This window comes from Cryptomeria japonica, chromosome 3 (genome assembly GCF_030272615.1).
Source record: "Cryptomeria japonica chromosome 3, Sugi_1.0, whole genome shotgun sequence".
Lineage (NCBI taxonomy): Eukaryota > Viridiplantae > Streptophyta > Pinopsida > Cupressales > Cupressaceae > Cryptomeria > Cryptomeria japonica.
Window position 1 is genome coordinate 683,708,298 of NC_081407.1, and position 26,650 is coordinate 683,734,947.

Genomic DNA, 26,650 nt, shown 5'->3' on the forward strand with positions numbered 1-26,650 from the left:
TTCCTAAGTCCCTTTAAGTGAAATCAAATAAGAAGCAAATATAATTCTAATTCCCCCTTCAAAACACATGATTGATTCATTTTGTCACAATTACATATGTTCATTCATTATTTATAAGTTGTAAATGTACATACCATAAGCATGCTTTGCGTGTGAGAAAGAGAACACTAAAATGCATTTATTGAATACCATAGATCAAGCACTACAAGAATTTATCAAAAAAAAATTATTCTAGCCTTTTTCCTTTATAAACATTATAAAATTAAACACAAAAGAAAACAAAGATGAAAGGACCATAATTTTCACAAAACCCACTATCTTTTCTACTAAATGACCATAAACTTCTCAAAATTGGAGCAATCTAACCATAGATTAGGGGAGAGGACCTAGTAGTCAAACACCCTAACTTCGCACTTCTCAAAATCTTACGTGAAAATTTCAAATCACTCCCAATTTTTTACAGCAGCTTACTTGGCAAATCCCCTGCTTATAACTAAGTTCAAAGCTATAAGATTTCCACAATCCATTCAATATTGTTAGTAGTTTTGGGGTTAGATTGTGTAAGATTTTCTATCTTACACTCCTTAAGCTCTCTTGCATCCTAATGATGAATCACAAAATGTGATTCGAAACGTTGATAATAAAAAATCTTACACAATCTAACCCAGAAACTACTAACAATATAACTAAGGTTTCAGGGTCACATCATCAAATATGATACACATCAACTTGTTTTGCCAAGGTGTCCAAAACAGCCCAAAAAATGGTGAGACCAATAGTCATGCATAACGGGCCCCCATACTTGTGCAGTTGATGTGGCATCACATGATTGATTGCTTTTTACAATTAAGGGTACATTTCATTTAATTATGAGTATTAAAGTCATAACTATTGGTGCAACACTGTCAAAAAAAATGGAGATTAAGTCAACAAGTATGGGTATTAAATCAATTACTACTACCACAACAATTGGAACATGCTCAACTAATAGACCTCTGCCAAGCATGGTCTTCCCATAAAAAGACATGAAATGTCATGTTATCCTACATTATAGGATCACATGTTTTCTAAAATCATATAATCCACAGTACTTACGAGATCACAGATAATTCAAAAAAAATTTAAGGACAATTTGATTTAATTATTTTTCTAATATGCATATTCATCCAGCTAGTTTTGTTAATGCATGATAGCTTCGGTAAGATAAATGATTGAATGAGAGATAAATGGAGTATCTCATTCAATCATTTATCCTATCGATAATTATGATGAATAACTTCAAGCCTTCATTTGATAAACCATTCTTCATTTGTATATGATCAATCTAATTAGTTCAATCAAAATGCTTAATTGTCGATTATCATTCTATAGCATAGAATCCCGATATAATATTGATTACATTATTTGTGTTCATCGATTATTAAATCGGGTTAACCATTGCAATCCGATTTATATCGGTTAACTTATTTAATGATAAACAAACAATTATCAGGGCAACCAAACATCGATTAGTATCGATGTTAACATATGTTTGCACTGATTGAAATCGGGTGATACACCGATTAATATCGGGTGGCAGAATAAACATACACCGATTGTTATCGGGTGTTAAGACAAGCATACACCGATTGTTATCGGGTGTTAATGTAAGCATACACCGATTGGTATCGGTTGGTAAATAAACACTGTGTATTATTATTATGATTAGCGAAGGGGCACGATCAAGTAATGTCTTGATCAGCCATGTCTAAAAGACATGACCGGTCAAAGCACTGCTTGATCGTACCCAACTTGCTATATATATCAAATGGCATTTGTGAGAAAGGACATCGAAATTAATAAATGCTCCTCTCACCTGCCATACAAAAGACGATAGTCAGATTTATATTTTAAATCAGTAATACATAGAACAAGATAATATCAACTAGAATATAACTTGCATATTGAATGTAAATTGAACATCATTTACATGGTATCAGAGCTATAGTTAAATCGAACTTGAGGCTGTTCAATTTTGTAGAAATTCAAATCAAGCATATATTCATCATCACAATTCTTTCAATGGCTAGCACTATCAGATTTGAAGACAGACTTGGAGGAGGTGATGACTTCTCAGCATGAAAGTTCGGAATTCAAATGATTCTAAAAGAAAATAAAGTCGAATCATTGTAAAAACTGAAACTGCAGAACCTGAGACTGAACCTGACAAAACAACTTGGAGAGAGGGAAATGAAAAGGCTATTAAAATCATAGTTGATGGGGTAAGAAACAATATAATGCCCATCATAAGGAAACATGAAACAGCCTTCAACATGTTCAAAGCACTTGAAGATGCATTTGAGATATCTAATGCCAGTAGAACTTTGGGTTTAAAAAGAGAAATAAATCACATAGCCATGATCAAAGAGAATCAGTCAATGCCTACTTCATGCGAATATATGCCCTAAGGGATGAACTGGAAACCCTTGGATATGAGATCCAAAGCAAAGAATTAACACTCATTGCTCTAGATGGGTTGCCTAGCATATGGGAAACATTCGTCCAAGGCATCAGTGCAAGGGATGAATTTCCAAAATTCGATAGGCTAAAGGCTAACTGTCTCCAGAAAGAATCAAGGCAAAATAAGAAAGGGATCAAGCAAAAGAATATAGACGAAGATCTCCAAGTTCTAAATACGAACTCAAACAAGAAAAGCAAGCAGAAACAGTTCAGGAAGAGAAAAATTTGTCACGGCAAGAACACCTTCAAGAAGGACCTTTCTCAGATTCAATGTTACAAATGTGACAAATTTGGGCACTATGTTGCCAAATGTCCAGAAAGAGCTAAGCAAGCCACATTTGCCAAAACAGGAAAATCTAAAAGGGAAGAGGACCCCGAGAAGTATGTACTCTATTCAGCACTCACAAACCAAGCATCTAATAAAGTTAACTCCTGGGTGATCGACAATGGCTCATCCAGACACATTACAGGATTCTGAGAAGTACTAGACTCCATGAAAGAGGAGAATGATGAGGAAGTAACTATCGGAGATGACTCTACACATCCAGTCAAAGGAGTTGGAACGTGCACCATCAAACTAAAGTCAGGTGTATCATTACAACTTAAAGGAGTACTACTAGGCATCAAGAGAAATCTAGTCTCAATATCAGCACTGGAAGACAATCGATACAGAGTGACCTTCATGGACAACAAAGTATTGGCTTGGCCAGAGAACTCGTCCATCAAGAAAGCTAAAACGATTGGTCAGAGACAAGGCTACTTGTATGAGCTATGTACAGAGCCCAACCTAGCCCTAATCCATGAAACTACAGATGCTAATGAAGTCTAGCATAGAAGACTAGGCCACCTAGATTTTAGAGCTTTATCATCAATGGGAGACCTTGTCACAAGGCTACCTAAGTTAAAGCAATATCATTCAGGGGCATGCAAAGGATGTGCCCTAGGTAAAAATACTAAGGGTGCTTTTCAGAATAGTACTAAGAAAACAAGTAAAATTTTAGAGTTAGTTCATTCTGATGTATGTGGACCTATGTCTGTACCTTCATTGGGGGGATTTTTGTATTATGTAATATTTGTTGATGACTACTCTAGGAAAACTTGGATCTACTTTCTGAAATGTAAAGAATCAGAAGAGATCCTTAATAGGTTTAAAGAATTCAAATCACTAATTGAGAACTACTCAAGAAATAAAATTAAAACCCTAAGAACTGATAATGGGGGGGAATACACATCAGAATTATTTAAAGAGTTTTATAAAAATTAAGGGATTAAGAGGGAGTTAACAATACCTTATAACCCTCAACAAAATGGGATAGCTGAGAGGAAAAATAGGACAATCGTTGAAGCTGCCCAAGCTATGTTTCTTGATCAGAATCTAAATGTCAATCTTTGGGCAGAAGCAACTAGCATTGTTGTATTTATTAAAAACAGATGTCCTCACTCTCATCTTGAAGATAAGACCCCTGAGGAAGTCTTTACTAAATCAAAATCTGATATTAGCCACCTTAGGATATTTGGATGCCCTGTCTATATTCATGTACCTAGGGAGAAAAGATTAAAATTAGAGTCTTCTAGGAAAAGGGGAATCCTTGTAGGATATAGTGAAACCTCCAAGGCCTACAGGATCTATATACCTGGTCAAAAGAATATTGAACTAAGTAGGGATGTGATCTTTAAAGAAAACTTAGCCTTCAAAAGAGCCCAAAGCTCTCTAGACCCTGAAGTCTATATCCCCACCCCTAACATAGAAAGAGATCCTACTCTTGAGCTTCAGAGGGAGAATCCTGAGGAAACTATAAGTGAAACTCAAAGTCCACCTAGAGAAAACCTCAAGAAAAAACCACTATGGGCCACCAAGACTGTAGAAGAAGCTCAGAAGTTTGTTACTCCTTCAGGGACCTTCAGGGAAAGCAAAAGGCCTAATAAATTTACTAGCTATGTTGCCCTTATGAATGATCTCTCTAAAGCCGAATCAAACAATGTATCAGATGCACTTGAATATCAAGTATGGAAGGATGCCATGTCTGAAGAGTATTAGTCCATTATGAAAAATAATGTTTGGGAGATTGTTCCTAGGCCAACTAAGAAATCTATTATTTCATCTAAATGGCTCTTTAAGATCAAACATGTTGCAAACGGCAGTATAGAAAAACACAAGGCTGGATTTGTAGCTAGAGGGTTCTTACAAAGAGAAGGAATAGATTATGAAGAAACTTTTGCACCTGTTGCCAGGTATACATCAGTAAGAGTTGTATTAGCCATTGCAGCAGCAAAGGGATTGAAGGTACACCAAATGAATGTTAAGACAACATTTCTAAATGGTGAGATCTCAGAAGAAGTCTACCTAGAGCAACCTGAAGGGTTTGAAATTTATGATGCTGGGTCTCATGTGTGTGGACTCAAGAAAGCTCTCTATGGGCTTAAACAGGCTCTCAGGGCCTGGTATGAAAGAATTGACACCTATCTCTCAGGATTAGGCTTCTCTAAGAATGATGCAGATCCTAATCTCTACTCCAAAAGAAACAAAGGTGATATGCTAATATTGATTTTATATGTTGATGACTTATTAATCACAGGAAATGATCACCTTATAGAGCAATGCAAGAAAGATCTATCCAAAGAATTTGATATGAAGGACTTGGGACTCCTTCATAACTTCCTAGGATTGGAAGTATGGCAGAATTCTGACAACATTATACTCAACCAAGGAAAGTATACCTTGGATATTCTGAAGAGATTTGGAATGCTAAACTGTAGGCCTATGACCTCTCCTATGGAAACCAATTTACATAAACTTAAAGAAGCAGCAATAGAGTCACAACCCACTGACCCTACTCAATACAAACAGATGATTGGATCCCTAATGTACCTGGTAAATACAAGGCCAGATATTTGTTATGCAGTTAATGCACTAAGTCAGTTTATGTGTGAACCTAAGGAGATACACCTGGTTGCAGTAAAACACATTATGAGATACCTACAAGGTACCCTAAACCTTGGTCTTAAATATAAGAAAGTTGATATAGACCTGCATGGATTTATAGATTCAGATTGGGCTGAAAGTGTGACTGACAGAAAAAGCACTTCAGGGTGTTGCTTCACTTTAGGTTCAGCTATGATATCTTGGATCAGCAGGAAGCAGTATTTTGTAGCTCAAAGCTTTGCCGAGGCCGAATACATTGCAGCTTCTATGGCTGCCTGAGAAGCAATATGGCTTAGGAAGCTACTTGTGGGGTTGTTTGGAGAGCCTATGAAACCCACTGGTATACATTGTGACAATCAGAGCTGCATAAAACTTTCAATAAATCCAGTGTTCCATGACAGATCCAAGCATATTGAGATTCCATACCACTATGTGCGAGATATGGTAGATAGGAATGTGATCCAATTAGAATATGTTTGTACAGGAGATCAAACTGCAGATATTCTGACCAAACCTCTTTCCAGAGTGAAGGTTGATCACTTTAGAAAAGGTTTAGGTATAATGAAAGGTAATTTACTTTGTAAATCTGTATTTGCATATCAATAAGATGTTTAACGTGTAAACTTCGTGTAAACTTCTTTGTCATGATAGGACATTTTGGATTTTATCCCCTGGGTTCTTATCTAAGAGGTGACGATCTCTCAAGATAATGAACACTTGTATGTAGACATTATAAGGTGATGATCTTATAATGTCCAAACCAGCTATCATGTTGGATCTCTGGTGTATCATGGATGTGCCATGATTGCGTTGTGGTAAAACACTTGTATAAGGTGTTAGTGCACATATCACAACTACGATAAGATGAGAATTTAATCTCTCATATGATTATCCTTAAGTATTGCGTGTTTAGGGAATACTGATATCACATGCTTAGTTGATATCTTGTCATCACAAGATTGACGTGATGGACATTTTGTATCACGTGTTTAGGTGATACTTCAGATCATGTGATTAGGTGATATGATTTTCTAGAGAGTTAGATTGTGTAAAGAATGTTAACTACCATTTGAATTATGATGCTTGATATCTTATTTGCATTTATCTTACCTAGCTAAGAGCGAGTGTTAATGCATGATAGCTTTGGTAAGATAAATGATTGAATGAGAGATAAATGAAGTCTCTCATTCAATCATTTATCCTATCGATAATTATGATGAATAACTTCAAGCCTTCATTTGATAAACCATTCTTCATTTGTATATGATCAATCTAATTAGTTCGATCAAAATGCTTAACTGTCGATTATCATTCTATAGCATAGAATCCCGATTTAATATCGGTTACATTATTTGTGTTCACCGATTATTAAATCAGGTTAACCATTGCAATCCGATTTATATCGATTAACATATTTAATGATAAACAAACAATTATCAGGTCAACCAAACATCGATTAGTATCAATGTTAACATATGTTTGCACCGATTGATATCAAGTGATACACCGATTAATATCAGGTGGCAGAATAAACATACACCAATTGTTATCGGGTGTTAAGACAAGCATACACCGATAAGTATACACCGATTGTTATCAGGTGTTAATGTAACCATACACTGATTGGTATCGGTTGGTAAATAAACACCGTGTATTATTATTATGATTAGCGAAGGGGCACGATCAAGTAATGTCTTGATCGGCCATGTCTAAAAGACATGACTGGTCAAGGCATTGCTTGATCGTACCCAGCTTGCTATATATATCAAATGGCATTTGTGAGAAAGGACATCGAAATTAATAAATGCTCCTCTCACCTACCATACAAAAGAAGACAGTAAGATTTATATTTTAAATCAGTAATACATAGAACAAGATAATATCAACTAGAATATAACTCGCATATTGAATGTAAATTGAACATCATTTACAAGTTTAAGATACCAAACATTCTAGAGGCTAAGATGAATTGATTTTATACATAATAAATGCTAGAAAAAAATAATTACCAAAAATACCCATTTCCAATGAAATCATTAAAAAACAAATTGTCTTTTTCTTTCAAGAACAAGAAATGAGATGGAAGTCATTTCACTTGTCTCTCATGGAAACAAAATGAAATACTTTCAAATCTCTTACCTACAAATTTTACATAAATAAAGGAATCAAAATATAATTCGCTAACTGAATTATCTATCTTACATTCTTGTCCAGCTTCAGAAGAGCATTTCTAGCGAGTACTAATGGCCTATTCTACTAATGAAAACATTCTGTGGTGATGATTTAATACAAGAGTAATACCAGTTGCAATGTGTTTGTCAAAATTTACCTTGCAACCAATGATGTGATAATTTAAGGATGTATTAAGTATTCTACAAACTTCATGTGTTACATGATAACCTTAAACATGGTTTAAATATCCACTTAAAGAAACCGAATTTTGAAATATTTGCAAACAGGGGAGTAATTTTCGAAAATCCTTCTCTTTAAAATACAATTGAAAACAAACATCAGGGTTTCCAAAAATAAGCTATACTGAAATTAAGCAGCTTATGTTATTTAAATTAGTCATACTGTAGGTGATTTTGAATTAGTGATAAAGCATAAACAAAATACTTCTATTCCCTAGTTTCATGCCAAACTCTTTGAAATCAGAAACCTCAGAAGCTTCTAAGTTCTATAAGCTAGATTTTGACAGATAGCAGAAACGGACATTTACTCAATGACAGTGCAGGACTCGGAAATAAGTCGTAGATCCCGATTTGATACATGCTACCATTAAGCCATCTCTCTTTCATACATCTATTTCATTAAATCGAAGATCCAATATATGCTGCTTCCCCCACAAACCACTAGAATGTGACGCCACTAAGTGGCAACACACAACTTACGCTGGTTTTTCATAGGTAATCTTATTTCGAAACTCAGCAATTTGATAGCGGATCTGATCAGCAGCATTAGGCTGCACAAACATGTGAGTGCTGTCAAGCACCTGTATGATGAATTTCTCAGAACTAGGCTTTGAAGCATTCAAATTGGTAATAAACTGAGCCATTGGTACGTCACTGCAAAAAATTGAAATAATCAAAAAATCAATACAAGAGCATTAAACTAAAACAAACCCATAACTCGTATAATAGCGAATTGCAAACTTATCAATAAGTCGATCTCAAATTTTTCAACTGGGTTTAAATGGAAACAACGGAAGGGAGAGAATTGATATCAAATTATTTCATATTCCCTAGATTTGTCCAAGCAGGTAATAACCTCAGTTTGAATATTTCAAAATTCTTAAAAGTAACTTACCAAGTGACCAAAAGGCCTTTGATAGCGTTCACCATCCTGTAATGCTTCAGTCTATAACTTGCTGAAAAACGTATGCCAAGAAATTTTCTGTACACAAAAAGATTTATGCAAATTTATCAAGGGGCCTCCAATGAATATTCCCGACTGAAAATTTCATGTGTCTAATATGCATGCTACAACACCTGATTTAATGTAAATAAGAGAGGAAATTGCATAATTTCATTTAACTACAATTCCCATTTAATTGAGACCTCCGAGGACAAGTATATTTCTTACTTCAGATACTTCACAATATTGTACAGGCTACAACCCAAAGTACTACGTATTGATGATGAAGTTTAGAGACTCGGACCATGAAGTGATCTAGATAGAATATCTGTTTTAAGAAATTTAAATACGATATGCATCTTTCCTGTATGGAACAAACCAACCCCGCTGAGATTCAATATTAATAGACAGTTTGTTTTGCTTGATATCACTCTGACGAATCAAATGAGAAAAAAATTCACTCAATTTTTAAAACAATTGTTCAGGTCTATATACATTTGGGGTTTCATTATTATTTAATATCTTAGTCTTTCTTAAAAATATTTTTGTACCGACTTGTAAGTTTCAAACTTATAGTAAGGTTATTTTACTCCAAACATGGCTTAGGACCTGCCTTTAATTAGGCATTTGAAACTGAACTTTGCTCTTAATAAATAATGTTCTTGAATTTTAAAAAATTTAAGGAAAACATTATAGACCACGAGAAAAGTAAATGCTACACATCATAATAAACTACAAAAATTGTAAATGCATTTATTCTAAATGCTCAAAATCACCCGAATATCTAGAAAGATGAGTGGCTAGCCTATCTAAACTCTACACACCTTCCCCAATGCTTCCCTATGAAACTGACAAATGTAGGCTTATACAGATTTGTATCCTGAATCAAATATTTTGGAGCTTTTATCAACCAAGCCAAGCCTGCCCCTCCCTGATTGAGTGGCAGGTTCAGTAGCACTCTTTTTTGGTTGATTCCCTTTCTCATTCTTGCTAAGACCTCAATAGATGTACAAATCAATTAAATTCCTTATGCACTCTACAAAGTGAATTGACCTAAAACCCTAAGTTGTATCTTAGAATGCCCTGAAAAGTGAATTGGCTAGAAACGAAAAGGCTGTAACTTGTGCACACTTGAGAAGGACGGAGATGTTATAACTTCCCTTTTCCTGATAAAAATGTAATCCTGCTTCTCCATCAAAACATCTGATGTACATCATGCTTATGCTTGTTGGGATCAACACATAATACTGGGAATATAGAGCTTATAAGGCCTTAATAGATCAGAAGTAGTCACCCATGCATGCTGACGAGAGGTCCAAGGTTTGATTCCTAGCTCGTCCATGCTTTTCAACATGTATCAGAGCCTAAGAATGTTGGAAGGTCAATCCACACTCTAGGGAAAATAGTCCCTATAAAGGGTCAATAGCTCAATGGTAGAGCACATTAGCATGCTGATGGGAGGTCCTATGTTTGAGCAGTAGATCATTCAAACTTTCAACATTATATCAAGGCAATACTAGGTGAGCTCAATAGGATGTGTGGCCTTAAAGGGGGCATTTGGAGATCACCAAACTCCAAGAAATAGAACCTATGAGGGGTTTTAGCTCAGTGGTAGTTGCCAACCGGATGATGCAAGGTTCTAAGTTAAAGTCTTACACGGTCCATATTTTTCAACAATCATTACTTATAACCAAAATCCAAGAAAGAAAAATCTAAAGCTGATCAAGGAGAAAGTATGGTCAAAGCATGTTGATCTAGAATAGGTTCTCTTCACCTTGCCAATGTTACCTGGGGATGTGCCCCAGCCAAAATGAAAAATGAAGTTGTCCCCAATCGGAAATGTTTTCAGGAAGCAGGGTCAAAAACATCACCCGCCATCCCCAAAAATTCATTTTTTTTTTAAAACATCCCAAGGACGTTTTAATTTTTTTTGGAAATGGCTGTAAACATCTAGGGATGGCCAAGGGATGCCTACACATCCCCCAACCATTCCAAGGACAGCTAGCTGTCCCCTACAGCCCAGCCAGAAAAAGTTCATTTAGAACACACACACAACTAATAAAAAATATAGGGATGTGGGGGCCCTTGACACACAAGGGCCCCCACACCCCTTTGCACAAAACCTAAACCTAAAAACAGCATTATAACATCCATAACAAAGAGAAAAAGTGCTCATTTAAGTGTGAAGAGAGAAAAGAAGAATACAGCTGTGAAAAGGAAAGAGAAGTGAAAAAAGGGCAAAAGAAGATCAAGTATCCATCATTTGTGGTAAGTTCCTTAATTTTTGTTTATTTTTTACAAAAAAAAATTGCATTTTTTTTTGTTTTTGCCAAAAATTTCAAATACTTCGAAGGGTTGTTTTGCCTGCTTGTGTTCTATGCAATTGCAGCTATCATTCACATATTTAACCAAAAAAAATTAAAAACAATGGGCACTAGCATCAGCAATGAGGGTGGTGAGGGTCAAGAAATCGAAATTGAATAAGCATGCCATAGTGATAGAAATTCTTCAAAAAGTGTGAGTGTTCCAAACAATCTATTTCAATGCCCTTCTAGCCTCTTGAAAGATTATGCAAAGGGGCTATTTAACCCAAAAAAAATCACTTCTACAATGTGCAACAGCCATAGGTGTCAAGAAAAAAAATTTGGGGGGGAGACGAGTATGGCTGTGTCATATTTGCAAGGAGACATATAGGGGCAGCTATACAAGAGTTTACTCCCATCTTGTAGGGCATACCTTGTTAAGGAGTAAAATTCTGTAAAACCATAACATTAGCCCAAAAGACCGAAGTGACTAGGTTGCATGTGGAGGGTGAATTAAAAAAAAAAAGAATACCAATGAAGTCTTTGCAGCAGATTTTCAGAACTCGCTTGGACTCACCAAGACTCGGCGAGTCCCGAGCCGAGTGACCCTAGTCGAGTGTTAGGGGCCCAAACTCAGGCTTGCCAAGTCCAGCTAAGTCCTAGGACTCGGTGACCTGGCTCGGACCCGGCGAGTCCTGATGCCAGGAGTTGGCCAGCATCAACCCAAATGAAAAACAAAACAAAAAACTTTTTGAAACTTGTTTTAAATTGCTTTTTTTCACTTATATTTTCTTCTAAGGGCTAAAAGTCATCTAATTTCATTCTATTCAAAAAAAAGGAGATGAGTGAGTTGTGAGAAAAAAGAAGAGTGCATAGTAGGGCAACCAGCAAGGAGGAGCAAAATTTCTTCAACAAATCGCATTGGGGCAGCGTAATACTTGCATTTGGCGCATCAAGAACTTGTTAGAGAGGATTGGAAAGAGGTTGCATTTCATTTCAACCTTGTTCTAAGAGGTAAAATTGAAATTTTATTTTTTTTTGTGTTTTATAGGCAAAAATTACATTTTTTTTTTTTTAAACATTTGTATTCATTTTCTTTCAAAGAAATCAGCAAACCCTACCATGTAGATTTTTTTTTCAAAACATAAAACATTGAAAATAAAATCTACATTGTAGGGTTTGCTGATTTCTTTATGTTTTGAAAAAAAAAAAAATCTACATGGTATGGTTTGCTGATTTATTTGAGTTTGAAAGAAAATGAATACAAATTCTCTTACATTGTTTTTTGTTTCAAAACATTGCTATTACATTGTTTTTTTTTGTATTAATTTATAATTTAATAATGCATAAATATTCATTTTTGTAATTGTGTCTTATTCCAGCAACCTTCAACTTTTGAAAACCATATTTTTCACAATGTCTAGTTCCACTCCTCATAGAACAATCTTGGGTAGAAGAGATCCATCTTGGAAACATACTGAATATTTTCCCAAGCAAAAAAAGGGAGACGCAAAATGTAAATTTTGCAAAACAATCTTTCATGGAGGCATAAATAGATTGAAATATCACATTGCAGGCATACGTGGCCATGATGTTGACCCTTGCACACTAGCACGTCCTGAGGCTATTTGCGAGTGCCAAGTGCAAATAAAGACATTTAAGGCTCAAAAAGAAATAAAGAAGAGGCAAAGGGAGGAGTTGGCTGGCATTGGTTGTGTTGGAGAGGCTTCTTCCATGCCTCCATATCATCCTAGTGCGAGTGCTAGTGCTACTACTTTTGTTGCTGCTAGTGCCAGTGGTAGTGGGAATGCAAGCATTGGTTCTAGAATTCGTAAATCTAGGATGGATTCATATTTTGAGTCACGCACTACTCCTGGTGCCCAACCTTCACTTGAGAGCATGGGAACAAGGAGGTACACGATTAAGGCTAAATGTGCAATTGGGAGATTTTGGTACTGGTACAATATTCCATTCTTTGCAACTAGGTAATTCCTTTTAATTTTTATTTGATTGTTTTAACTTTTTAATATTTCATTATTTACAATTTGTTTTGTCTAATGAATTTTTATTGGGCATAGAGTTAGACATACTTATCTTATTTAATTTATTTGTGACAAGTCTCCTTATTGGCAGAGCATGGTTGATGCTATCGCTATTTGTGGGGCGGGGTTCAAAGCCCCTTTTGTATCTGAGTTAACTGGCCGAATTTTGACAGATACGATGGTTGATGTAAAAGCCACATTAGAGGACCAACGAGAGATATGGAAGAAGGGTTGCACCATCATGACCGATGGTTCAATCAATAGGAGAAACCGAACACTCCTAAATTTTCTTGTTTCTTCTGCAGGTGATTGAATAACTTGAATTTGATTTAATGATTAGTATTTTATTTTTAATTTAAGATTTATTGAATGATCATTGATCATTGATTTCGCTTTGTTTTCAAATTTCAAGTGGCACCATGTTCCTGAAGTCCATTGATGCTTCTGCACATTCCAAAAATGCCACTTTCCTATGTGAGGTTATAGAGGAGGTCATATATGAGGTGGGTGAGAAGAATGTAGTACAAGTGGTGACCGATAATGCAGCAAATTATGTTGTTGCGGGTAAACTTTTAAGGGAGAGATGCCCATCTATATTTTGGTCTCCATGTGTCGCCCATTGCATTGACCACATGATGGAGGACATTGAAAAGATACCATGGATCAGGACATGTGTAGAGAAGGCAAAAAATATTTGCAAATTTGTATACAATCATGCATTGGTCCTTAACCTAATGAGGCAATACATAGGGCAGAATGAGTTGGCTCATCCTAGAATCACTAGATTTGCCACCGACTTCATCACATTGCAATCCTTGATTTGGAGTAAGGCAACTTTGAGACGTATGTTTGTTGGTGAGGAGTGGACTTCCTCATCCTATGCTATGACTACTGTAGGGGTTGATGTGGCAGATTGCATTTTTTATGAGCCAAGCTTTTGTGTCCCTTGTCTTGAGATTGTGAAGGTAATTTTTTTTTAAATTCTACATTATGTTTTAATTTTTATTCATATTTTTCTTTTATTTGCTTATTTTCATTCACAATTTCACACTTAATTGATATTAGATAATGTTTCACAATATTTGCAGTTCATTGAGCCCTTGGTAGTTCTACGAGTTGCTGATGGGGAGAAGCCCGCAATGGACTACATATATGAGGGCATGGATAGGGCCAAGGAGGTCATCAGATCTGCCTATGGAGGGGATGGGAGTAAGTATCATCCCATTTGGGATATCATTGATAGGAGATGGCAAGTCTAGTTTCACAAGCCCCTCCATGCAACTACTTATTACCTCAATCCAGCATTCCGTTTCTGCCCCGATTTCAAGGCAAATGAGGAGGTTCTTAGTGGGCTCTACTCAGTGACAGAGCGAATGTCGCCTGGTCATAGTAGCACTATAATCCACAAGCTAGAGGCCTTTTCTAATGCAGAAGGGGAGGTCTTCTCTCGTCAACTTTGCAAAGACAATCGGACAAAAATGCAACCATGTAAAAATATATATTTTAAGAGCATAATTTAATTACATATTATTCAATTTATTATTAATTATTAAATGAGGCTGAATTTCTTTTTCTTTTTCTCATCTTAGATAGATGGTGGCAGATGTTTGGTACTAAAAGACCAAATCTTCAACAGATATCCATTCGTATTTCAAGCCAACCATGCAGTGCTTTTGGTTGTGAGCGCAATTGGAGTATGTTTGAGCACATACACTCCAAGAGGCGCAATAGATTGTCTGTGGAGAGGTTGAATGATTTAGTCTTTGTTCATTACAACCTTTGTATTAGACAAAGACAGGTTATGGACCATGACACCACCCTAATCACGCTAGAGGAGGTCGATCCAAAATTTGAGTGGATCAATGAGGCTACGAATCCTGTCTTTAGTGACGAGGACTTTGATTGGATCGACCAAGTAGATAGAGAGGCTAAGATTGTAGCCATGGCAGAGGAAAAGGTTAGAGCACGAGCAGAGCCAGAGCCAGACACAGATGATGTTGGTGAGGGTGGAATGGAGTCACGGGCAGAGAGTATGGCTATTGAATCATCCAAGACCTACCTTAGACGTCTTCGTAGGAAGGATGCAGGCTCCCTTGAGCCATAGACTTGTAGTTGTTTTGATATTTGTGTGGAACATTTGATGTCATGGATTTCATATTCCATGAGTTTTGTAATATTTTTACATTTGACACTATGACTATTTCTATATCTATGTATCTATGTTTGCTATTTCCTCTAGCTACAATTTGCGTTTATACTAGTGTGATCAATGTATACATGTGTATGTGATCAAATTAGCTTCTATTTGATGATGTTATTGTGTATTTAAGGTTTATTTAATAAAGTGTGCATGAAACAAGTTTTAAATCCTTAAAAATCTCTAAATTTCTTAGGTTTTCACTTTGCCGAGTTCTGGCCAAGTTTTTTTGCCGAGTCCAAAGTCCCGAGTCAAGTCTCCCTTGCCGAGTCCAAGTCGGGTCCGAGTCTCGTTTCTATGTTTTGCAGTCTAATCCATTATTGTCTAATGCTAATGCTACTATTACTGTTGAGCTTGAGAGTCAAAGAAGAAAGAAAAGGTCCACTAGTGTTGCAAGCATGTTTAACATGCAATCAAAAGATATCTGATACTTTTGTTCCCGAATTTTTCTATGCTAATTCCATGCCATTCCATGTGACATGCTTTTCAAATTTTAAACAAATGTTCAAAGATGCAATTGTTGTTGGTCCTTCATATGTTCCCCTAGAGATCGTAAGTTATGCAACTCCCTCCTTGATAGGGAGCATTCCAAGGTGAGTATAATGATGGAGGAGATGAGACAAGTTTAGATAAGGGATGGTTGCTCTATCGTTATGGATGGATGGACCGATATTAATCATCGACCACTCATCAATGTCGTCACATGTACAAGAGGCTCTTATTTTCTTAGAGCTATTGATTGTTCAAGGAAGAGGAAGGATACAAGCTTCCAATTTCAAATTTTGAAGAATGCCATAGAAGAGGTTGGATCCTCTAATGTTGTACAAGTAGTGACTTATTCAATTTGTTGAAATATACCACTAGAGTTTCCAAAATGATATACACAGATTTCAAATAACAAATATAGGAAAGTTTAGATTTTAATTGCTTGGTACCTTATGAAATATATCAGAACAGTAATAGATAATAATCCTCTTTCCATATAATATGCATTTTGAATAGCACTTCAGTATATGAATTTCTGAGAAAATAAGTGTTTTCAGTTTATTGATACCATGATTAAATAAAAATCTGATATATTAAACAAGAAAAATATATGAGACCCCGCAGATCAACCTAAACACAGTCTTGATCTTATACTTGGATAGCCGTTGTTAATTTTAAGTGCTCGGATGTTAAACAAACCAATTAACTATAATCAAACTGTGAATAAACAATAATAGTAATGAAACACAAGACACAAGACACCAATACCCTAGGAAAACCTCCCTCTTGGAGGTGAAAAACCCAGCCTTAAATTATGAAATGTATTATCTCAATGATAGGCAATTACAACATAACGGACTTATCTCTGATTGCTGTCCAAACAGCAAGTTGACAAGAGATAAAGGATGCAGCCCTAATCAGCAGTAGATGACCAAAGGAGCAGATCAGCAGAAGATAACTCCAATAGGCTGGAGCAGAATCGTAGAAGATCTTGACAACTTCGCACAGCAATGTCCTTGAAGTTTGCCAAAAATGTAGAAGAGCAGATTCGCTAAAATGTAGAAGAGCAGATCGCATTGCTAGGAAATGAATATGTGAATGACTTCTTCTTGAAGTTGATTACATATCCTCCTTTTGGTGGTAGACATCCTTAAGTCGGCTTGATCCTTAAGTCGGCTTGCAACATTATTTAATTAATAATACATTCTTCTCACGTTAGGTATTTGGGTCCAGCCCAATAGCCTTTCACATTACATTTAAGCCTAGCTCAAGTTGTTTCCCACATTACATTTGGGTCCAGCCCAATAACAAATAAATTGAGCATTGATTTAGATAATACATATAATTTTTTATTGTCATTTGACAACATCAAAAAGTTCGATAATCAGATATCCAAACTTAGCTAACATTTTCAACACTCCCTCTTAGCTAGGGAGGATAGTTGCCACATGTCATGATCCATTCATGACTTTCATCTTGCATTGCCCGCAAGAGTGAATGTATAAGCTTCATGTAGTATACCTGCAGTAAAACACATAAATATCATGAATTCATTTCATGATGTCCATCTTACATTGCCCGCAGAGGATGGACCCACCTTGCATTGCCCGCAGAGGGTGGAAGAGGTTTTTCCACCTCAGCCTTCTCCCAGAGAAAGACACACTGTCACCTTGCATTGCCCGCAGAGGGTGGAAGATGCAAGCTAAATTGCATCACTAAGATTGAGACTCCCTCTCAATCAATGTTGTGTTCTCCACCATTCCAAGCTTCTCTCTAAAGTACTCAAACTTCACCTGAGCTATAGGCTTGGTGAGAACATCAGAAACCTGTTCATCAGTGCTGATATATTTCAGCTGGATAGCACCTCTTTGTGCCATATCACGAATATAGTGATAATGAGTTTCCACATGTTTTGACCTATCATGAAACACGGGATTGTTAGACATTTTAATACAACTCTGGTTATCACAATAAATAACAATGGATTCCCATGGTTGTTTGGACAACCCCAGCAAGAAGCTTGCAAAGCCAAACTGCTTTTCTAGTTGCCACACTTGAGGCAATGTATTCAGCTTATGCAGTACTTAATGCAACTGAGGACTGTTTCCTACTAGCCCAAGAGATCATAGCAGAACCCAAGCTGAAACAGATTCCTAAAGTGCTTTTCCTGTCAGTAACACTTCCAACCCAATCAGAATCAGAGTAGCCTTCCAAGTTGATTGCTGTGTTGATCGAATACTTCAGCCCATAGCCAATTGTTCCACGCAAGTATCTCAGAATGTGCTTGGCTGCCACCAAGTGAACATGCTTTGGCTGGTTCATGAATTGGCTAAGTGCACACACTGCATAGCAGATATCTGGTCTAGTGTTGACTAGATACATCAAGGATCCAATCAACTGCCTATACTATGAGTGACCTGCAAAATCAGAGTTAGCTGCAAAAATACTCAACTTCTTCAAGTTAATTTCCATAGGAATAGACATAGGTTTACAATCCATCATACCAAATCTTTTCAATATATCAATAGTATATTTACCTTGACTTAAAATAATTTCATTAGGTCTTTGCCACACTTCTTACCCTAGAAAGTAATGCATTTGACCTAGATCCTTCATTTCAAATTCAGTAGCTAATTCTTTCTTACACCTAATGACGAGACTATCTTCACCAGTTAGAAATAAGTCAACATATAAAACCAGAATTAGCATTTCACCATTAAATACTTTAAAGTAAATGTTAGGATCAGCATCATTCTTATAAAATCCTAAACTAACTAAGTACTTATCAATTCTTTCATACCAAGCTCTAGGAGCTTGCTTGAGGCCGTAGAGAGATTTCTTCAATCTGCACACATGAGTCTCTCTATTATGAATCTCATAACCTTCAGGTTGTTCAATATAGACTTCTTCCTCAATAACACCATTAAGGAAGGCAGCCTTTACATCCATTTGATGTAATTTCCAACCTTTGGCTGCAGCAATAGCTATAATAGTTCTAATAGAAGTATATCTAGCAACAGGAGCAAATATTTCTTCATAATCTATGCCTTCCTTTTGAGAAAAACCACGAGCTACAAATCTAGCTTTATATTTCTCTATACTACCATCAGCAGCATGTTTAATTTTCAACCATTTGGAAGAAACGGCAGACTTACCTTTAGGTCTAGGCACAACATCCCAGACATCATTCTTGATGATGGATTGATACTCTTCGTCCATAGCTAACTTCCATGCTTGTTGGTTCATAGCTTCTTCTATGCTGATTGGTTCAACCTCAATGATGTTGCATATCATTGCAACATAGTTAGGGAGCTTCTGAGGTCTCTTACTTTCTCTGAAAGTGCCACTAGGAGCTGCAAAATTTTATGCATCTTGAATTGTGCTTCTAACCCAAAGGGGTCTTTTCTTGCTAACTGTAATATCTCTAGGTCCATCAGTTGGAACTAGAGGCTTAGGAGGATCATCATGCTCAATAGGTTCAGGAGGCTCAATAGGCTCCCTCTGAATCTCAGGGTTAGTATCAATATCCACATCTTGATTATCATTACCTTCTTTATCATTATCAATAAGAGAACCTTTAGATTTCTTGAAAGCAATATTTTCTTCAAAGGTGACATCCCTACTTACCTCAATGTACCTTTGACCAGGAATGTAGATGCGAAATGCCTTGGAAGATTCACTATATCCAACAAGGATACCCTTCTTCTTGGAAGGCTCTAACTTAGTCCTCTTTTTCTTTGGCACATGAACATAGACAAGACTTCCAAAGATCTTTAGGTCGCTGATATCTAGTTTGAATCATGTGAAGGCTTCCTCAGGAGTTATGTTCTTCAGGACACAGTGAGGACATCTATTCTGAATGTACACAGCAGTCTTGGATGCTTCAACCCATAAGAAGATCTGTAGGTCTTGATCATGAATCATAGCTTTGGCAGCTTCAACAATGGGTCTATTCTTTTGTTCAGCTACACCATTTTGTTGAGGATTGTAGGGAATGCAGAACTCCCTCTTAATTCATGTTTTTGCACAAAAGTCATTGAAGCTACTTGAGGTGTATTCACCTCCATTGTCAGATCTTAACACTTTAATCCTTTTACCAAACATATTTTCAGCTAGAGCTTTAAATTCTTTAAACCTACTTAACACTTCATCAGATTCTTTAGATTTTAAAAAGTAAATCCAAGTCTTTCTAGAAAAATCATCTATAAATGTAACATAATATAGAAATCCGCTAGGTGAAGGAACAGACATAGGTCCACATAGATCAGAATGAACAAGTGCTAGTTTTTCTTTAGCTCTACTTTCACTTTTATGAAATGGACTTTTAGTGTTCTTACCTAATGCACAACCTTTGCAAGCATCATCATGAGATTGAATAAGTTTAGGCATACCTTTAACCATCCTTTCAAGTGAAGGAAGTGCCTAATAGTGAAGATGACCGAGCCTTCTATGCCATAGCTCGCTAGATTCAGGAGCTTCATGAATGAGTGCTCGAATGGGGTTAGCTGAAAGCTTATACAAACTATCATATCTATTTCCAATAACACGAGCAGATTTAAAACTAGATTTCTTAGGCCATGCAAGTACTTTACCCTCAGAAAATGCTATTTGATAACCTTTAGCTTCTAGGGCAGAAATAGAAATTAAATTCCTCTTAATTCCAGGGACAAATAAAATGTCACTAAGATGCAAGGACATACCAGATTCTAAATTTAAAGAAGTGCTACCAAAGCCTCTTACCGAATACTGAGCATCATCACCAATTAGCACATGAAGGTTGGACTCTTTCTCCATCGAGTCTGAGAGATGCTCTCGATATCCCGTGATGTGTCTAGATGCACCACAGTCGATTAACCAAGTGTTGCTATCGGTTGGCACATTGCTGGACAAGGCAGAAATGAGGAGGTAGTCTTCATTGTCTTCTGAGTTTGCAACTTCATTCAGGTTGGCCTCTCCTTGCATGGGCGAATTCTGACATTCTTTGTCATAATGTCCAAACTTGTCACATCTAAAGCAACGGACACGTGAAAGATCTCTTGGCTTCTTCCTTGAATCGAAGGCTGGAGGTCTGAAAACTCTTATCTCTTTTGAAATTGTTCTTCTTCCAATGGCTTCCCTTTCTCCTAACATGTTGAGATGCAAGCACATGTTGATCTCCTCCATGAGAGCCTTTGTGCATTTCTCTGGCAGCTAGGCAAGACTCCTCTTGAATACAATCTGACCGGAGGCGATCGAAGGAAGAAAAGTCAGCTCTTCCACTTATGCTTTGAATGAAGGGATCCCAAGAGTCCAGAAGACCATTCAACGCAATCATGACAATATCCTTGTCCACAACCTCGCTTCCAATGGCGCTAAGTTGGTCCTTCAATTTTGAAATCTTCATGAAGAAGAACATGACTGAATCTCCTTTGCACATTTTGACTTGGAGAAGTTGCTGCCTCAGTGTGAGTGTCTGGCTGATGTTGTTGATCTCATATATCCCTTCTAGGTGTTTAAATATCTCTCGGGCTGTCTTCAATTTGGAGATGACTGGAACAAGATGATCCTTCACAGAATCAATAAGGAACTTCTTTGCTTTGAGGGTATTCTTCTTGAATTGCTTTAACTCTTCCGGATCCGAAGGTTCGGTCAGATCCGTATCTTCCACGAACTATAACAGCTCTAATTCTTCAAGAGCAAGGAGGACACGAACCTTCCATGATGTCAAATTTAGGGCACCTTCAAGTCTATCCTCTACTTTCAGACCTGTAACCATCTTGCAAAACTAAAATAGCAAACTGAAAGTGAAGAGCAACTAATAATTTGATTATTTGAATGAACCTAAAGCTCTGATACCATGTTAATTTTAAGTGCTCAAATGTTAAACAAACCAATTAACTATAATCAGACTATGAATAAACAGTAATAGTAATGAAACACAAGACACAAGACACCAATACCTTGGGAAAAGCTCCCTCTTGGAGGTGAAAAACCCAGCCTTAAATTATGAAATGTATTATCTCAATGATAGGCAATTACAACATAACGGACTTATCTCTGATTGTTGTCCAAATAGCAAGTTGACAAGATGATAAAGGATGCAGCCCTAATCAGCAGTAGTTGACCAAAGGAGCAGATCAGTAGAAGATAACTCCAATAGGCTGGAGCAGAATCGTAGAAGATCTTGACAACCTCGCACAACAATGTCCTTGAAGTTTGCCAAAAATGTAGAAGAGCAGATTCGCTAAAATGTAGAAGAGCAGATTGCATTGCTAGGAAATGAATATGTGAATGACTTCTTCTTGAAGTTGATTATATATCCTCCTTTTGGGGGTAGACATCCTTAAGTCGGCTTGCAACATTATTTAATTAATAATACATTCTTCTCACGTTAGGTATTTGTGTCCGGCCCAATAGCCTTTCATGTTACATTTAAGCATAGCTCAAGTTGTTTCCCACATTACATTTGGGTCCAGCTCAATAACAAATAAATTGAGCAATGATTTAGATAATACATATAATTTTTTATTGTCATTTGACAACATCAAAAAGTTCGATAATCAAATATCCAAACTTAGCTAACATTTTCAACAGCCGTTGCCTAAAGATGATGTACAAGCACTCCAAAAAAAACAGAATCCTCAAATCATTCACCCTGACCCTAATAATTTGACTGCTGATGCAGACTGGAAAATATGAATCGCAGCTCTTATGTGATTCTACCCAGGCTGATGAAAACAATATACTCCTTGGTTCTGCACTTGGCCTTTTAATATGCAGCTACATAATCTCTCAACTCAGAAAATGATAACTTGGGAGCACTGAAATAGGTGATGTTGGGCAGGGGTATCATCCTACTCTGAGCAATGCTTCCTTAGGTTTGCGTTTAATAAGGTTGGCATTTGTTTAATGAACTTCAATAAGAAATTCATTGATGCCCTCAAAAGGAATCACCTTTCTTTTATAGGGATTAGCCAAACAGGTCAGCCCATGCAAAAGGAGAAATAAACCTTCCAAGTTAGCCTCATACAACATTAAATTAAAGATATTCCCCAAAGTCAGCCTAGGTTGACATTTGAAATATTTGATAATTGCCATTTATTAAAATTTCATAATAATTAATATTTATTGATGCCAAATCGGCCTAAGAAATTGTTTTATTGATAAGAATTTTAATTTTTAAATTATTTAGTATTTTATTTACTAATTTAAATTATTGGTGATGGTCGACCCAACCACCAATTAGGGACATTACAGTCCTCCCGTCCTGTTGATGTGTTTTTTAGCACAATCTAACACAGAATAAAATACCAAAGGTATTCTATCCTCTCTTGAACAAAATCCTCTTGGATGCTAAATTAAATGATCAACCAAGGTGACTCCAAGGTTTCTTTAGTCAGGTCTTGATGTGTGGATAGCTTAATTGGTTGATGTGATTGCTATTAATCCAAGGGGCCTTACGTATATGCTTCTTAGGAAATTATCAACTTGGTTTCAAAGAATATTTTTCGAATGATATGCAATGTAGTTCTCTTACTTGCTACTACTTCTAGATATTTGATAAAGAAAATGCAAAAGTTGAGGGTTAAGGGATACTAAACTATGCCTAAGAATGCAAGGACGAAGGACAATTCCAATGAAACTTTACTAGTCTTTGTTATGACATAAAAGAACAACTCCACAAAGGCTAGTGCAATCTTCTAAGGAAATTAAATGATTTTCAAATTACTACCAAACATAGACTCCATCATTTGAATGCATATCAATGATTGAATAATAATTGAACTTAAGCTCATTCAAGAATTCCAGTTGACCACACAAGGCAAATTTGCAATCAACAAACTACGAATGGTATGGATTAAGAGTTTCACCATGAATCATGCACAACGTTCTATCATTCAACTTAGATACTTCAAAAAAATTTAAAGCTTGAATTGAGAAAATGAATAATCATGAAAATGCTTCAAGGATTGAGTAGAAACACCACACTTCAATGTCTATTAATCTAGCCGCAAAATAGCAACAATTCTTCAAGTCTCTAATCTCTTACAAATGAAAATGAGTGGGGCTTATATAGTGCTCCCAATTATGACGAATGGCCAAGATTGAATGAAAATCAAAGGCCAAGATTTCGCCACCTAAACCCTAATTAAGGTTTACTACAGTCAAAACCTACCTAGATAAACATCACTCAAAACATTAGCCACTAGGAATGTGACATCCGTTTGGCACAAATTACGAGGAGGAACTCTCCAATAAGAAAATTCATTGCCACATAGGATTATAGCAAATTGTCATCTAGAATCTTGTTGCCTTTTTCTCTTTCCCTTTTGGCAAATTAAATGAACCTAGTCGTTATGCATTCAATTTCAATTACTAGAGCTGCCAACAGGTTCTTTAGTTGATCTTCCAAATAACTAACTTCCTCAATAGCCGAGACAAAAGTAGTCTCCCATCCTGGCCCGAAATCTCTTGTCTTGCTAACAAGTACCATGAGTGCATGTATGTCATCTAGTTGCTTTTTCGTTATCAAACCCTCAGTTCCATGGAAGATGACATCCCAAGCTCTATCCCCTTTTCAAGAATGATTTTCGCTACTTCCACAATCTTGTCATGAATCAGATGGATTGCCTCAACTTGATTGCACCCATTGTTGATATCTCCATAAATAACCTTCCTCATGCGAAGCAAGTTGCTCCAATGCAAAAAGTCTGGTGACTGTCTGTCTCTCAATAACCCTACACCAAAATTTGCTTAGGCGTCTTCCTTATTTCTTGCAAAATAGGGATAGTGAAGTCCCTAGTGTAGACAAAAGTGTCAAATGCTACCATGAGAGCTTGAATTCTTCTGAGGATCCTCACAGCTCTATCAAGTATCTTCACTATATCTCTTATGAATTTGTTAGCCTTCTTGAGGGATTTGTTTATCCAAGTATCCATTAGATGTGTTGAGTTTCTTACTTTCACTGTGTGATCCACTGATTCTAGAGGAAGCAACGGTGGTGGTGTAGCCTATGGATCATGTTGCCTCAATGGCCCCTTGAATTGCTGGAAGTGATTTCTCCATGCACTTAATTCTCTCTCCAATCTTTTATTCTTTTCTACTTCCATCCTAAGCATATCATGGGATATTTTCACTGAATCATTCATATCACCTGATGCTTGCTCAGGGGTAGGCGGACCCAAATCAATAGTTTCCAAATCATATTCTTATGTCGTGATCTCGCCTTCAAATTTATCTACCCTTGGAGTGGCGATTTGTATGACTCAAGAACCTGTATTATCCCTTATCACTTTGGACATCTTTGTTGCTTTCTTCTTTTCACTGATTTCTTGAGTTTGATTTAGAAGACTATCCAAATCACCCAACGGTTCTTCATCCACTGCTATCACTTCTTTTGCAAGCCTTTCTTTGAGCCATGTCGGGATAACGGATCTTCCTTCTCCTACTTGTGTTTCTTCGCACAATTGATCATCTCTAGGAGCAGAGGTCGTCTCAGCACTATCTTCTTCTATATTTATAGACTTGTTACCTTCATCCTCATTGTTTACTTGGATGTGGGGAACGGGATTATCTTGGTCTTGTGGCTACTTCCCTTTTTTTTGCTTCTCACTTTTGTCATTCTCGATTGTAGATTCCATTGATTCATTCACTCCATGACTCAAGTCTACTTCAAGTCTTTAGTTCTCATGGCCTCCATCATGATTCATCTCTACTTCAAGACTGGAAGAGGTACTAGTGAAAGGGTGGCTATAGCTTGATTTATGCCTCTTACGTGATGATCCTCTTTCTTCATGATTCTCCTCCTTTGGAGTGGGTTGAACGGGTGGCACTTGCACTTGCATCTTCTTCATTGTCATCTGATAAGTCTTCTGATAAGTCTTCTCTTCCCACTAAGTCAAATGTTAATTGCATATTTTGTTCTTTCAATTTATGATGTTGGATATCTATGCATTTGCGTGTGTAGGCCAAGACTGGCTTCATCAAATCTTTCAAATCTGTAATTTCTACATCAATCCAATTGACCTTTATCTCCTTGTCCTCTTCTTCGTAGGTAGGCTAGAGACGTTTACCATTGTCTTGTGCTTGATCAGCAACATTAAAGATTTTACATCTCCATATAATATCAATGGGTAACCTGGAGTACATCCTCCTTACTTCGAAATCATCTTGAGCATTCATCCAGTAATCCTCCAATTGCCATTTGTGTTTATGCTTTTTCCCATCAGTCTTTCTTATGTTTCCATAAGGATCAAAATTATCCCTAGAAACATACTGTGTAAGTGAGTAAGATGACAATTCTTCTTTGGAGTTGTCAGTTGCTTGTAGAGGGGGGCAAATTTCTATGGATTGTCCAAGTGAAATAGGAAAAGCAATGTCAGTCTTGTGTCTATTCCTTTACACCTTGCACCTTATCATACGCCACCAACTGCCTTACCACTTCTAGTAACACTATTATCCGTAGGATAGCATGGCAACATGTAGGGTGGGGAAGAGCACCCTTGAATTCTTATATATGTGAACTTTGGGAATTGAATGAACCAAGCACCAAATTTCTTGACCAATTCCTGTGCTTCTAGAGATAATCGTTGATGGATTCCACCTTGTTAAGTTCTTGTGATATGCATAGTGAAGACGTCATTGGCTCTTCTATAATGTGGCTTACTAGGATGTTGCAACTATGTATATGATTCACATGCTCTTATTTCTCTAGGTCCTCTTCCAACTAGACCTCTATACATCAATCCGGCATACTCATAATTTATGGCAAGAGAGTATATGATATATGAGCTCATGTAAAACGTCTTAGTGTGGATGAGCCTCCTCAATTGAATATCAATGTTGTTGCTGATAATCCTTGCCCAAT

At 36.7% G+C, this 26,650-nt stretch overlaps 1 protein-coding gene across 2 annotated transcripts in view; it reads right to left on the reverse strand.

The window, feature by feature from the left end:
• Window positions 1–7,938: 7,938 nt before the first annotated feature.
• LOC131051135 (general transcription and DNA repair factor IIH subunit TFB5) overlaps window positions 7,939–26,650 on the reverse strand; it is a 54,513-nt gene continuing 35,801 nt past the window's right edge. For both annotated transcript variants that reach the window (XM_057985514.2, XM_057985515.2), the window contains exons 2-3: window positions 8,729–8,815; window positions 7,939–8,487 (exon numbers count right to left, since the gene is read on the reverse strand). In XM_057985514.2, the coding sequence (XP_057841497.1) occupies window positions 8,310–8,487; window positions 8,729–8,763 (213 nt within the window). In that variant the 5' untranslated portion in view covers window positions 8,764–8,815 and the 3' untranslated portion in view covers window positions 7,939–8,309. The remainder of the gene's footprint in view (window positions 8,488–8,728; window positions 8,816–26,650) is intronic.